The sequence below is a fragment of the Perissodus microlepis genome, chromosome 3, assembly GCF_051167445.1.
Source record: "Perissodus microlepis isolate ML-2025 ecotype Zambia chromosome 3, ASM5116744v1, whole genome shotgun sequence".
NCBI classification, from domain to species: Eukaryota; Metazoa; Chordata; class Actinopteri; order Cichliformes; family Cichlidae; genus Perissodus; species Perissodus microlepis.
Genome location: NC_140463.1, coordinates 7,282,374 through 7,296,457, shown reverse-complemented (window position 1 = coordinate 7,296,457; position 14,084 = coordinate 7,282,374). Strand labels below are relative to the sequence as shown.

Here is a 14,084-nt window from a genome sequence, read left to right as displayed (position 1 = left end):
TTCTTCTTTTCAGTCTCATTCTTAATATAGAAAATTCCATTACATATGAACATTCAGTCACATATGAGTAGGCTTCACTTCATGTGTCATCCATTTTATGCTATTTTACTTCAATTTCATTAGTACATTCTTGTGTACTCATTCAGTTTAACAGTATCCCTTTTAAACCAAATACTTTCATATCTTTAAAACTCTGTGTTTGTCAATCACAATTTACTCAAAACAATTTCTTTTTACTAAATTGTACACCTTAAAAGTCAGAGACTCAGAAATCAGTGTGTGTGTCTGCTCTCTCTCATGCACTTCCTTACATGCACACACACACCTTTATCTTATCTCTACCTTACCTTATCTCTTTTGTTTAAGAACAAAGAATAAAGTTACTGTTAGTAAAAGCACACAAAGAAACTCTATTATAGCACACTATAATCACATATAACAGCGGTCCCCAACCCCCGGGCCTCGGACCGGTACCGGTCCGTGAGTTGTGTGGTACCGGGCCGCGAGAGTTGAGGCTCAGGTGTGAAATGTATGGTTTTCAGGGTTTTTATCGGTTTTCAGCGTTATTTTGTTATCGTTTTGATTGTTAACTCGGTTTTCCTGGGTCTTTTCACGTGTGTTATGAATAAATCTTCTTTTTTTCGGTACCGGTACTAGTTTTATTTTGTTGTATCCGTGAAAATATTGTCGGGCATAAACCGGTCCGTGGCGCAAAAAAGGTTGGAGACCGCTGACATATAAGACTGGAGGTTGTGCCTTTTTACCCTCTTTTGGACGTAATGAAATTTCAATCTCTCTATGTCCCAGTGATTAAAATACAATCAATATAATTTATTATACTTTTTATATACTAATATACTAATATATATATATTTGCATTCAAATAATGAAATACTTTAGTAATGTCTAAATGAGTAAAACAATTAAAAATAAATTCAATTTACTAATGCGTCCATTATTGCACAATTCATTATTAAAGTGCAAAACGTTTTATTTGATAGATTTGACCCTGGTACTCCATAATGAATAATGATTACAGTATTTAAGCTTGTGATTTTTAGGTAGATCAACATTTACAAATACCAGAAAAGATATGTGTAACAATGACCATGGATAGCTGACTATAATGTGAGCCGCACCAAATACAGGATGGAATCATTGCCATTATTAGTAAATACTTGCGTTGCCTTTAAAATTCACACCTTTAATTTTGATACAGGCCCTGCAACAACTGCCTTACAGCAAGATTAGTTTTAATTTTTATTTTTAAATATTTTTAACAACAAAGATAGCATATTGACATGTAGCAATCCTGCATTACAGTAGTATTATGATGTTAGTGAACAAAATAAAACTAATGTTTTACTCAGTGCAACTTTTTCAGTGTTCATGTTGATTAAAATTTACAGGATTGTATGTGGAATCCATCCATCCATTTGCTTCTGCTTATCCTTTTCAGGGTCGCGGGGGGCGCTAGAGCCTATCCCAGCTGTCATAGGGTGAGAGGCGGGGTACACCCTGGACAGGTCGCCAGTCTGTCACAGGGCTAACACACAGGGACAGACAACCATTCTCGCTCATATTCACTCCTGCATTCACACCTATGGGCAATTTGGATTAACCAATTAACCTATCTCCATAGACTGCATGTCTTTGGATGGTGGGAGGAACAAATCATTGTTGTCCTTATATTAATAAGTTAAAACTGTCAACATTTCATGATGAACAACGAGGCAGCAGGAGGACAGCTGCAGTTTAACAGCTTCAATTCACTGACAGGAAACAACATTAGAAATATCATCATCCTCAACTCATCTGCTGCACTGACACTGACACCTTCAACGGCAACACCTTCACTTTATCCCATGTATAAATGTATGGAAACATCCTGTGAGTGAAAGTGTGTGTGAAGGTGTGTATGTGTGTGTTAGTATCAGGATCAAAGAACGACAGCTTTCCTCTGTTCCAGTTCAGATTCACTCTGATCCTGTGGAGCTTCTTCTCTACTGAGAGAGCAGTAACAGGAGCTGATGGTGAGCATGCTGAGTATTTGCCTAAACTGAAACCGATTTTCCATATTCCAGACCTTATCAGTCCCTTTCTCTGGGTAGATTCTGCTAACACACCCAGTTCCCACCCTGTACTGTCTCCAACTTCAACATCCCAGCTGTGAGTCCCTGAGTTAAAGCCCTCAGAGCCCAGGATAGAGCTGTATGAATCAATCCTCCCTGGATTATCAGGAAGCTGCTGCCTCTCTCCTCCTAGTCTCACACTGGTCAGATCTTCAGACAGGATGAGTTGTGGATGAGCAGTGTTTGGGTCCAGGATGAGAGGAGTGTAGGAGACCATGTCCTTCTTATTATTCCAGATGTTGAAGGTCAGGTTGCCCAGGTGTTTGGCCTGGTCTATCAGAGCTCCTGAGGGCAGCTGTGGATCATCCAGCAGGGGGCAGCGCTGGACTCTTTCCATTGCAGCCTTGTAGTTGTGCAGGAATGAGACGTCTTCAGCTCTCAGCTCCTCCTCTGTGGCTCTGACTGTGTCTGAAAGAGCTGCTATCTCTCTGCTCAGAGCCTCCATCTTCTCCTTCATCATCCCACTCTTCTGCTCCTCTTCCTCCCTCAGTGCAGCCAGCCTGGCCTCCTCTTCCTCTGCTAGAAACTGGTGAAGCTTCTTAAACTGCTCCTTAATCTGCCTCTCTGTGTGTCGGGCCTGGACCTTAATGTGTTCTGCTGTTTGATCAAACTTCACTTGAACTTCTTCACAAACCTTTAACTTCTTCTTTAAGGGCTCCAGAGTTTCCTGAAGTTCCTTCTTGTGTTGTTGTGCAACTTCATCGATGGGTCTGAATCTGTGATTGGTGTGTTTTTCTGAGTCTCTGCAGACGACACACACTGGCTGCTGATGGTCCAGACAGAAGAGTTTGAGTTTCTCAGAGTGCAGACTGCAGAGAGCCTCTGAAGCTCTCTGATCTCTGTCCTGTAAGAACGACTCACACAGGTTCATTAAAGCCCGGTTTAAAGGTGGATCATAAACTGATATTTTCTTACAAACTGGACACTCGTGTGTTGTTCTCTCTCTCCACCATCTCTTCAGACAGTCTTTACAGAAGCTGTGGCTACATGACAGAAGAACAGGATCTCTGAAGACCTCCTGACAGACCGGACAGCAGAGATCCTCCTCTGATCTGGAAGCCATTGAGTCTGTGAGTGAAGCTGAAAACAGCAGACAGGAAGTACAGTCAGTCCTGGCTCCCCTCCCTCCTCTACCACCTTCACTGAAACTTCCTTTGAGTCGTGTTTTTGCTCAAACTCACATTCAGTGTGTGGAGCGTCAGCAGCTTGAAGCAGCAGTGTTGGAGTTTTCCACTTTTCTCTCCTGTAGCTGGACTCACTCAGAGGAAGCTGCTAGTTTGGTCTGAGCTCAGTCTGATCGTCTGTGCGTCTCTCTTTACTGAGGAAGAGGAACAGCTTGTTTCCTGGTTTGTCTCAGTTTACTGATGTCAGGGGCGGAGCTCTGTTCACCTCCCTTGGCTGTCAAGAGTTTTGCTTCAGCCATAAATAAAGGTGTGTTTCATCACAGAGTTCACTTGTTTACCTAACAGCAGCTGTAAAACAGTTCAAAGCATTAAGCTCAGAAAATAATGTGTCACTTCATGTAGTTGTTTGGGAGGCTTTACTTTGAAAGTGCTTCAGCCTGCCTCAATATTTGGCAGATTCTCTAGCTGCTGGTGTGTAATACAAACACAGGGGATTTCATGTGTTTGCTGGGATGCAAATTCTTCTTCTACCTTTAACTCTCACAGACCCAGTTTCCCTTTACTGGGTCTGCAAATGTATAGACATAGTACATTGTTACACATCTGTACAGTCTCACACAGCTCTTGATAGGCGCACTGCATTATGGTTAGGGGCCGGGCTTGTTTACTCCTGCTAGAGCTGCTCTTTTATTGAGAGACTCCTTCTTGTGGTGTAAAGGAGGGATAACTACCTTTCCAGCACTTTGTCTTATTGGAGACTGGGGCACACATTATTTTACAACAACCAAAGAAAATAACATATTTGAACAATATGAACATTTCAACCAAATATTATATTGTAACTAAAAGATTGTGGGGGTGGGGGTGTCTTGTTTTTGTCCTTAATGCCTCTCTTGTCCTTACATATGTATACTTATCAGTATCTTGGAGTAAAATTGTTAATTGCTCATATTATTTATATTCAGCAACTACAACTTCAAAGTTTAAGTAAAACATGATAGTAGTAATTTACTATTAGTGTGCGTGAAGAGCGCACAGCCTCACAGGAAATCTTTCATTTCTGCACATTTCTGCAGTTAATGGACACAAACTCACAGCGGAGCCACCTGGAACATTTGCTGGTAAGTGGACTGAGAGCAAACTGTTAATGTAATGTTAACCATGTGTCACCCACTCTGTAACTTTCTCAAGAACTAAAGTTCCATAGTACCTGAACTTTCATTCTTAAGCCGTTTGCCCATTGTCAGTACCAGTCAGATTGCCTTATTTTATTTTTTTATTTGAGACTATTAAAAGAAACATAACTCGCAGTTAATACTTTGTCCTACAATTTGATTTGTAATAAGCATATTTTTTCTCAGTAGTGAGTATGTTGCAGAATGTCTCTGTGTGTTGAGCCTTTTTTTCTGTTTATATCTTTTGTCATCATGGAACAACCTGTTCACTGGAGACAACGATGCTTTTGCCTATCAGTACAAATAATAAAAAGGTTGTTCCATGTTCTTTTGTATGCATGAAATCCATTAACACGTCACCAGAGATGGGCAGTAACGTGTTACAAGTAACGCATTACTGTAATGCGATTACTTTTTTCAAGTAACGAGTAAAGTAAGGGATTACTATTGCAAAAAAGGTCATTAGATTAAATTGGTACACCCCAAATCTCCACCATGAAAAGAAAAAACAAAACTGACAGTTACTGCTTTACTGCGTTACTAAAACCGTTAATTTGTTTTTGTGAGTGTCCCATAACAATGACATAAGTGAGTGCGACCTTCGTGGCAACAGCTGTGTGCAGATCAACAATGGATAATATATCAAGTGCAGGAGAGAGTATGACGTGCAGCGTTTAAAGCGTGGACGTACTGACCTTACTTTGAGTTTGATTGCATAAAAAGTGACAAAAACATCAGCGTCCCCTGTTCACTGCGTGGGAAGAAAACTTCTTTTTACAGCGAAAAACCCCTAGACCTCAGAGGAAGCACCGAGTGCACTACGACGTAATGGGAAACTCACAGAGAAACTCATGGATTCTTCCACTGACCACATACACACACACACACACATATATATATATATGTGTGTGTGTGTGTGTGTGTGTATACATGTATATATGTGTGTGTGTATATATGTATATATGTATATATGTGTGTGTGTATATATGTATATGTACATATATACTAGACTTCTAAATGGCCACCATGGTCACCACCCATCTTGAGGAGTTTGCCCCCTCACATATACTAATGTGCCACAAACAGGACTTTAATATCACCAAGCATTCCCATGTTATTACGGTGTATCCATATAAATGGCCCACCCTGTATATATATGTGTATATATATGTGTGTATATATATATATATATATACACACATATATATGTGTATATATATATATATATATATATATATATATATAAATTTGGAGCTGTTTTGAAAAGAAGAATGGGCAAGGATTTCAGTCTCTAGATGTGCAAAGCTGGTAGAGGCATACCCTAAAAGACTGGCAGCTGTAATTGCAGGAAAAGGTGGTTCTACAAAGTATTGACTCAGGGGGCTGAATAATTATGCACACCCCACTTTGCAGTTATTTATTTGTAAAAAAAAAGTGTTTCGAATCACGTAGGGCTGGGCGATATGGCCTAAAATCCATATCACGATATAATTTGAAGCACGTGCGGTAACGATATATATTGCAATATATTATTTTCTTCTGTATAACGTATTTTCCACACTATAAGGCACACTTAAAATCCTTTAATTTTGTCAAAAATCGAGAGTGTGCCTTATGTATGAATTCTGGTTGTGCTTACTGACCTCGAACCGATTTGGGCGTGCAAAAATCTGTTAAAAAATGTTTTAGTACAACTTTGGTAAGCCGCACTGCTTGATGGATTGTCAGAGCATTACGGCTGCCGTAGTGAGGAGCTTTGCGGAGTAATCTGGGTCCAAAACTCCGTCCCTTCAGGTCCAAAAGTCAAACGAACACTGAGAGTTAAAAACGGTCTAAATTCTCTCATCTTTAATAAAATCATCAGCGTTGCTGCTTTACCAGGTGTAACAATTAAGTTTAACATCCAGGCATCCATGAAAAGGTAATTTATTAAATTTAACGGAGTTAGAAGTTAACAGGAAGTTAGCTCGCTAGTTTCCACCTAAACATGACATACCATGTTCTGACTGAGAGATTTTTGAAACTAATTAAAACATACAGCTCTGCTACCCCCTCCAACATAAATGAAGACCGAAAACTAAACAGCAGTGGCGTTTGCAGGGTTACTGAAGTTGGACTACCTGGTATATAATGTTGTGCTACGTGATTGCTAGCGACACAGCTATGTTAGCATAACATTAGCACAGTGAAGCTGGAGGATGAACGCCAACTTTTTTATCCACTCGATAAAAGTTAACGTGAGGGATTCTGGTGGTCAGGGACAAATGCAATCGCATAGCAGGATGCTATACACGGGGCAAACTTCAGTTAGGAGAACAACTGAGATTATTCATCCAGTCATTTGCTATGATTGTCGCCCGGCATATTTTGCAGATGATAATGGTTGTAGCCGCTGCGATGCTTTCGACCAAAACAGGCGCAGCTTGATGACATCATCAACATGCGCTATCGCGGTAGAGCGGTATAGTCAAAATCTCTATCGTTGGCCAAATTTATATCGTTTCTATCTGATATCGTTTATATCGCCCACCCCTAGAATCATGTATGTTTTTCGTTCCACTTCTCACGTGTACACCACTTTGTGTTGGTCTTTCACGTGGAATTCCAATAAAATTGATTCATGTTTGTGGCTGTATTGTGACAAAATGTGGAAAAGTTCAAGGGGGCAGAAAACTTTTGCAAGCCACTGTGAATATATTAAACCACTCTAAAATACAATCGATACATGCATTGGTGCCTACTGATACAGTGAAACAACAAAAACAAACAAAAACAACAACCTAGCTGTTGAATTAAGCAAGAATGAAATAAATTAAAATAACCACTGGTGTATCTGGACCTCGGCCACGAAGCCAGAGATCCACCCTGGAAAAGAAGCAGCTTGACAATCTGTAAATGAAAACAGGACATCACTTTGACTGAACAATTGACCGCAGCAGGAATAGCCCTCCCACCTTGCTTCATATGTATTGTTCAGCTACCTGTTTACAAGATGGGGACACCCCCTAACAAATATCGACAAACGCTGGTTGAGTCCCTTACATGTTTTGTCACAGGAACAAAACAATGGTTTCTTCCTACAGGGGGTAAAGATACAGCACACTTTAAACCTCCGCCAAATCACCAAAACACAAGCGGACCATTTTCGGTGACCTAAAGCTTCAATAAAAGGCTAAGGGACCCACATCAAAGTTCAAAGTGCCAAATACCGCGGCTTGGACCAGGCACTCACAGAGCTCCAGGTTCACTCAAGAGAATGAGTAATTGCCTGTAGTGATGCGCGAATCATGAATGAATCGTTCAATACTCGAGAATCACTTTACTGACTCATGAATCATGATTCACAAGCCCAACTGACTCACTGACTCATCCCTGTTGCTGTTAGCAGCAATATATCTAGCTTATAATTAAAATTGTAGAGAAAAACACATCATCCAGTATCTTAACAAAAACATTTCTGCTCTGAACTGGAAGAAAAAACCCTGAGTAGAAGCTCACATCAAGAAAATAGCTCCTCGGTTCACAGTAGCATCGCTCTGCTAACATGCTAACAACACATTTGAGCTACTCACCCCGTCCCTTCCTGTGCTGAATCGTAGCATAAGCGAATCACTCAGGACTCACTAACCCTGTCACTACCCGATCCGTACTGGAAACCCGATCGGTACCTCGCATGCGCAAATCTTACGTCACTTCCTCTCTTTGCCAACATTGCGACATTCAATATATTTGAATGATACGGTTAGCGCCCAGTTAGCTCCTAGCATTTCTCAACAGCTCTGCCTCCTTTTCGACTGCCCGGGACATTTAAACAATGGATAATCCGTATACAAACAAATTCATGCTTTTCTCCTCAACAGAGAGCGTCCCCCGATTGAACAACAGCACCGTAAAATAAGAAGAATGGCGCCTAATTACAGACTTAATAATATTGACTTAGCAATGTGTCACGTGAAGATTCATCAGCCAGATTAAGTGTTTACTGACAATTGACGGTGATAGCGGACATCATCATCACTATTCCAGTCAATCCTCTCCACACAGACAAGCATAAACACACTCGACTATCACTAAATCAAATTTAACACACGTTTGTAATGACGCCAATTCAGTTTACAATAGGGTTCATTCGCTCGGTCAGCAGGTGGCAGTATCATCGTACACTGGGGAGTAAACTGCCATTAAACGAACAGAAGAAGAAGAAAACATCTGCACATGCGCGGTACGGATCGGGTAGACCCGATTTGTACAGTCCGACTTTGCACATGCGCAGTAAGGATCGGGGAGTCCCGATCCGTAACTATCTTTTTATTTTTTGGTTTTGTCTACATTGTACTGAAATGCTTCATTATTGCAAACATTTTAATATATACTTATTATTCTTAACATCTTAACAGATACTCTGACCCATAACTATCGTAAAACGCTACGACCGGAAGTAGACACCTTTCGCGCATGCGGGGTACGGATCGGGTTTCCGGTACGGATCGGGTAGTGACAAACCCCCTCCCTCCTGGGTCACAGCTTCTTCTTCTTCTTGGTTGGCAACCAATGTTAAGGCGCATTACCGCCCCCTGGCTCGCAGCTCAGTGGAAATTTAGATGAGAAAATATATATTTGACACATTTAAGGAAAATACTAATAAAATAAAAATAAACAAAATAAATGTTTATTAAGTAATTTTGATAGGAAATTGCTTAATTTTAGAAATGTTTTTGCTGTTTTTTGCTCTATAAAATTGTTGTTTTCTTTTAGAATCATTCATCTTAGCAGTAGGATTTACATGAAAAGAGAAACAAATTAAGTTTGAGTGAAAATGTACATTTTTTGCACTCTCTGGTCAACTGACTCAGTGAATCAAATGACTCAAAAAACCCGATTCACTTTGGTGAGTGACTCATTAAAACTCGATTCAGCAAAAAGAATCAAATTTACCATCACTAATTGCCTGCACCTGTGCTTATAAAAGGGAAAAACCTGGCCCCACCTACTAGGGGCGGTTCCCAGTCTCAGGTCTCACCTGTCACAATAAGGTCTGGATGTAATGTCCTTTTACCTTCTCAGGCTACGTCCACACGTACCCAGGTATTGAAAACGCAGATTTTTCTATGTGTTTGCACCTTTCGTTCACACGTAAACGGCGTTTTTGGTCACTAAAAACTGAGATTTTTAAAAACTCCGGCCAGGGTGGATATTTTTGAAAACTCAGTTTTTGCATTTACGCGTGGACGAGAAAAACGGAGAAAACGCAGAAAATGCAGGGTCAAAGGTGTGCGCATTTTTTGACGTCACACTGTGCGCCACGTTATTGTTTCGGGGAAATGAATTTCTACAATACTATTACTGTTAATTGTACTCTCTGCAGTGTTTAAATGCTTACATATACACACACAGTTACTGTCCCTCCACACATATGGCTTGGTTCTGCTTCTGTGCCCCAGCTTTGTTTACTTTTTCCCACCGAGGCTTCTAGACTTCTGATTGGCCAACATTTCTTCACGGTTAGGAATATATCACCACCTGTTGCTTTGGCATGTTCCTAGCAGCGTTTTCCTTCATTTCTGCCTTTACGTGTGGACGGGATTATCTTTTAAAACGGAAAATCTCCGTTTTCAAAAATACCCGTGTATGTGTGGACGTAGCCTCAGATTTAATGAGGAAAGCCGGGAGGACTTTAATCTTTTTCTCAAGAATATACAGTAGTCTGCGAATTAATATATATGGTTTTAATAATACTAGATGTTATTCTGCTGGGAAAAGATAGTGCTCAGCTGCAGATGAGAGAACATCATGATCACACGTCCCTGTGAGTATAAGTCATCTGTTTTATAGCGACATGTGGCATAACTCCATCTGACACTTTGATGTTCATCTATATTCACCCAGAAATCAGGACAAATGAGCCAGTCTCTGTGAAGACGTCTCAGAGCAGAAGTTTTTCATCCCATAAAGCAGGGGTGCCCAATCCCAGTTCTCGAGAGCTACTATCCTGCATTTTTTAGATGCATCCCTACTCCAACACAGCTGAAATTAAATGGTTTAATTACCTCTTCAGCATGCAATCATATTTGGCAAAGGCCTGATAACAAGCCATTCATTTGATTCAGGTGTGTCAGAACAAGGATGCATCTAAAAGCTGCAGGACGTTAGCTGTCGAGGACTGGGATTGGGCACCCCTACCAGAAAGGATCTCACATCAGCTGCTACCATCTTGTGGCCAAATTTGGTTACTGTCTTTGGAATCTGTCTCAATGAGACATTTGTTTTAGAAATGTTTAACATGTGTTTATTATTTATCACACAGTTGTCTACAACCTCTAACTCCATATTAAGCTTTGAAGTCATTGATTCAGTATTTAGCTGTGTGTTTTGTTATGTCATCAAAAACTCAGCAGTCTGTGCCTTTTTAATACAAATTGAAGAATGTAAATAAAAAATAATAATAATCAATCTTATAGATTCATCCCATCTCTGCTCCATCTGGTCTACATTATCTGATCGTCATGAGAAAATTCTGTCAGGATTAGAAACTTAAATTTTTATATATTTATTTTAATTTCTGTTAAATAACCTTTAAATTAAGTTCCAGAGTGGGTTTAATGGTTTTACTTTAGTATTTACTGTTCAGACATTTTGAGCTTTTTCATTGTGGCATGTGCGGTATTTTTCAGGCTGTGAGATTTAAGAAACTCTATTGTGGTATAAATTTTTTGACAATATATTTATTTTTGTCATAAACAGACAAGAAAAAAACAACAAACTGCTCCGCCCCATTCAACACATGTCAGTCCATATCCCAGCAAACTAAATCATCTCCATTTACACATCAAATAGAAACATGAATCACTTGTAATGATTAGAAACTTGATAGAATTTCAAATCTAGTTTGGGGAGTCATTCAGTGAGAAACAGTGAAATGATTTTCCATGTGAAAAGGTGGACAGCAGAAACAGAAAGAAACAGTGAGAACTAAAAGAGAAACAAAGAGCTTTGGAACAACGAGGCAGCAGGAGGACAGCTGCAGTTTAACAGCTTCAATTCACTGACAGGAAACAACATTAGAAATATCATCATCCTCAGCTCATCTGCTCCACTGACACTGACACCTTCGATGGCAACACCTTCACTTTACCATCAGTGCTGATATATGGAAACATCCTGTGAGTGAAAGTGTGTGTGAAGGTGTGTATGTGTGTGTTAGTATCAGGATCAGAGAACGACAGCTTTCCTCTTTTCCAGTCCAGATTCACTCTGATCCTCTGGAGCTTCTTCTGTACTGAGAGAACAGTAACAGGAGCTGATGGTGAGCATGCTGAGTATTGACCTTCATAGAACCGTATTCTCCATAATGCAGACTGTATGCTTCCCATTCTCTGCACACACTCTGTTAACACACCCAGTGCCCACCATGTACCGTCTCCAACTTCAACATCCCAGCTGTGAGTCCCTGAGTTAAAGCCCTCAGAGCCCAGGACAGAGCAGATAAATCCATTAAACCTCACACTGGTCAGATCTTCAGACAGGATGAGGTTTGGATCAGCAGTGTTTGGGTCCAGAATGAGAGGAGTGTAGGAGACCATGTCCTTCATGTTGTTCCAGATGTTGAAGGTCAGGTTGCCCAGGTGTTTGGCCTGGTCTATCAGAGCTCCTGAGGGCAGCTGTGGATCATCCAGCAGGGGGCAGCGCTGGACTCTTTCCACTGCAGCCTTGTAGTTGTGCAGGAATGAGACGTCTTCAGCTCTCAGCTCCTCCTCTGTGGCTCTGACTGCGTCTGAAAGAGCTGCTATCTCTCTGCTCAGAGCCTCCATCTTCTCCTTCATCATCCCACTCTTCTGCTCCTCTTCCTCCCTCAGTGCAGCCAGCCTGGCCTCCTCTTCCTCTGCTAGAAACTGGTGAAGCTTCTTAAACTGCTCTGTAATCTGCCTCTCTGTGTGTCGGGCCTGGACCTTAATGTGTTCTGCTCTTTGATCAAACTTCACTTGAACTTCTTCACAAACCTTTAACTTCTTCTTTAAGGGCTCCAGAGTTTCCTGAAGTTCTTTCTTGTGTTGTTGTGCAGCTTCAGCAATGGGTCTGAATCTGTGGTTGGTGTGTTTTTCTGAGTCTCTGCAGACGAGACACGCTGGCTGCTGATGGTCCAGACAGAAGAGTCTGAGTTTCTCAGAGTGCAGACTGCAGAGAGCCTCTGGTGTTCTCTGATCCCTCTCCTGTAAGAACAACTCACACAAGTTCTTTAAAGCTCGGTTTAAAGGTGGTTCTTCCCTTGAAGATCTTCTCTTACAAATTGGACAGTGTTGTGTTGGTCTCTCTCTCCACCATCTATTCAGACAGTCTTTACAGAAGCTGTGGCTACATGACAGAATAACAGGATCTCTGAAGACCTCCTGACAGACCGGACAGCAGAGATCCTCCTCTGATCTGGAAGCCATTGAGTCTGTGAGTGAAGCTGAAAACAGCAGACAGGAAGTACAGTCAGTCCTGGCTCCCCTCCCTCCTCTACCACCTTCACTGAAACTTCCTTTGAGTCGTGTTTTTGCTCAAACTCACATTCAGTGTGTGGAGCGTCAGCAGCTTGAAGCAGCAGTGTTGGAGTTTTCCACTTTTCTCTCCTGTAGCTGGACTCACTCAGAGGAAGCTGCTAGTTTGGTCTGAGCTCAGTCTGATCGTCTGTGCGTCTCTCTTTACTGAGGAAGAGGAACAGCTTGTTTCCTGGTTTGTCTCAGTTTACTGATGTCAGGGGCGGAGCTCTGTTCACCTCCCTTGGCTGTCAAGAGTTTTGCTTCAGCCATAAATAAAGATGTGTTTCATCACAGAGTTCACTTGTTTACCTAACAGCAGCTGTAAAACAGTTCAAAGCATTAAGCTCAGAAAATAATGTGTCACTTCATGTAGTTGTTTGGGAGGCTTTACTTTGAAAGTGCTTCAGCCTGCCTCAATATTTGGCAGATTCTCTAGCTGCTGGTGTGTAATACAAACACAGGGGATTTCATGTGTTTGCTGGGATGCAAATTCTTCTTCTACCTTTAACTCTCACAGACCCAGTTTCCCTTTACTGGGTCTGCAAATGTATAGACATAGTACATTGTTACACATCTGTACAGTCTCACACAGCTCTTGATAGGCGCACTGCATTATGGTTAGGGGCCGGGCTTGTTTACTCCTGCTAGAGCTGCTCTTTTATTGAGAGACTCCTTCTTGTGGTGTAAAGGAGGGATAACTACCTTTCCAGCACTTTGTCTTATTGGAGACTGGGGCACACATTATTTTACAACAACCAAAGAAAATAACATATTTGAACAATATGAACATTTCAACCAAATATTATATTGTAACTAAAAGATTGTGGGGGTGGGGGTGTCTTGTTTTTGTCCTTAATGCCTCTCTTGTCCTTACATATGTATACTTATCAGTATCTTGGAGTAAAATTGTTAATTGCTCATATTATTTATATTCAGCAACTACAACTTCAAAGTTTAAGTAAAACATGATAGTAGTAATTTACTATTAGTGTGCGTGAAGAGCGCACAGCCTCACAGGAAATCTTTCATTTCTGCACATTTCTGCAGTTAATGGACACAAACTCACAGCGGAGCCACCTGGAACATTTGCTGGTAAGTGGACTGAGAGCAAACTGTTAATGTAATGTTAACCAT

At 41.0% G+C, this 14,084-nt stretch overlaps 2 protein-coding genes across 2 annotated transcripts; both read right to left on the bottom strand.

Annotated features, from left to right (window-relative positions):
- On the bottom strand, positions 1-3,490 carry LOC146389675 (nuclear factor 7, ovary-like). The gene has a single exon (XM_084923012.1). The coding sequence runs from the start codon at positions 3,193-3,195 to the stop codon at positions 1,807-1,809; it is 1,389 nt and encodes a 462-aa protein (XP_084779138.1). The 5' UTR covers positions 3,196-3,490; the 3' UTR covers positions 1-1,806.
- A 7,643-nt stretch (positions 3,491-11,133) lies between these two features.
- On the bottom strand, positions 11,134-13,142 carry LOC146389674 (nuclear factor 7, ovary-like). Its single transcript, XM_084923015.1, has one exon. It carries the CDS (start codon positions 12,858-12,860, stop codon positions 11,508-11,510), a length of 1,353 nt encoding a protein of 450 aa, XP_084779141.1. The 5' UTR covers positions 12,861-13,142; the 3' UTR covers positions 11,134-11,507.
- Positions 13,143-14,084: the final 942 nt, after the last annotated feature.

Excerpts from the sequence above, each read along its gene's own strand:
- LOC146389675 (XM_084923012.1), bottom strand. The coding sequence starts at position 3,195 with ATGGCTTCCAGATCAGAGGAGGATCTCTGCTGTCCGGTCTGTCAGGAG.
- LOC146389674 (XM_084923015.1), bottom strand. The coding sequence starts at position 12,860 with ATGGCTTCCAGATCAGAGGAGGATCTCTGCTGTCCGGTCTGTCAGGAG.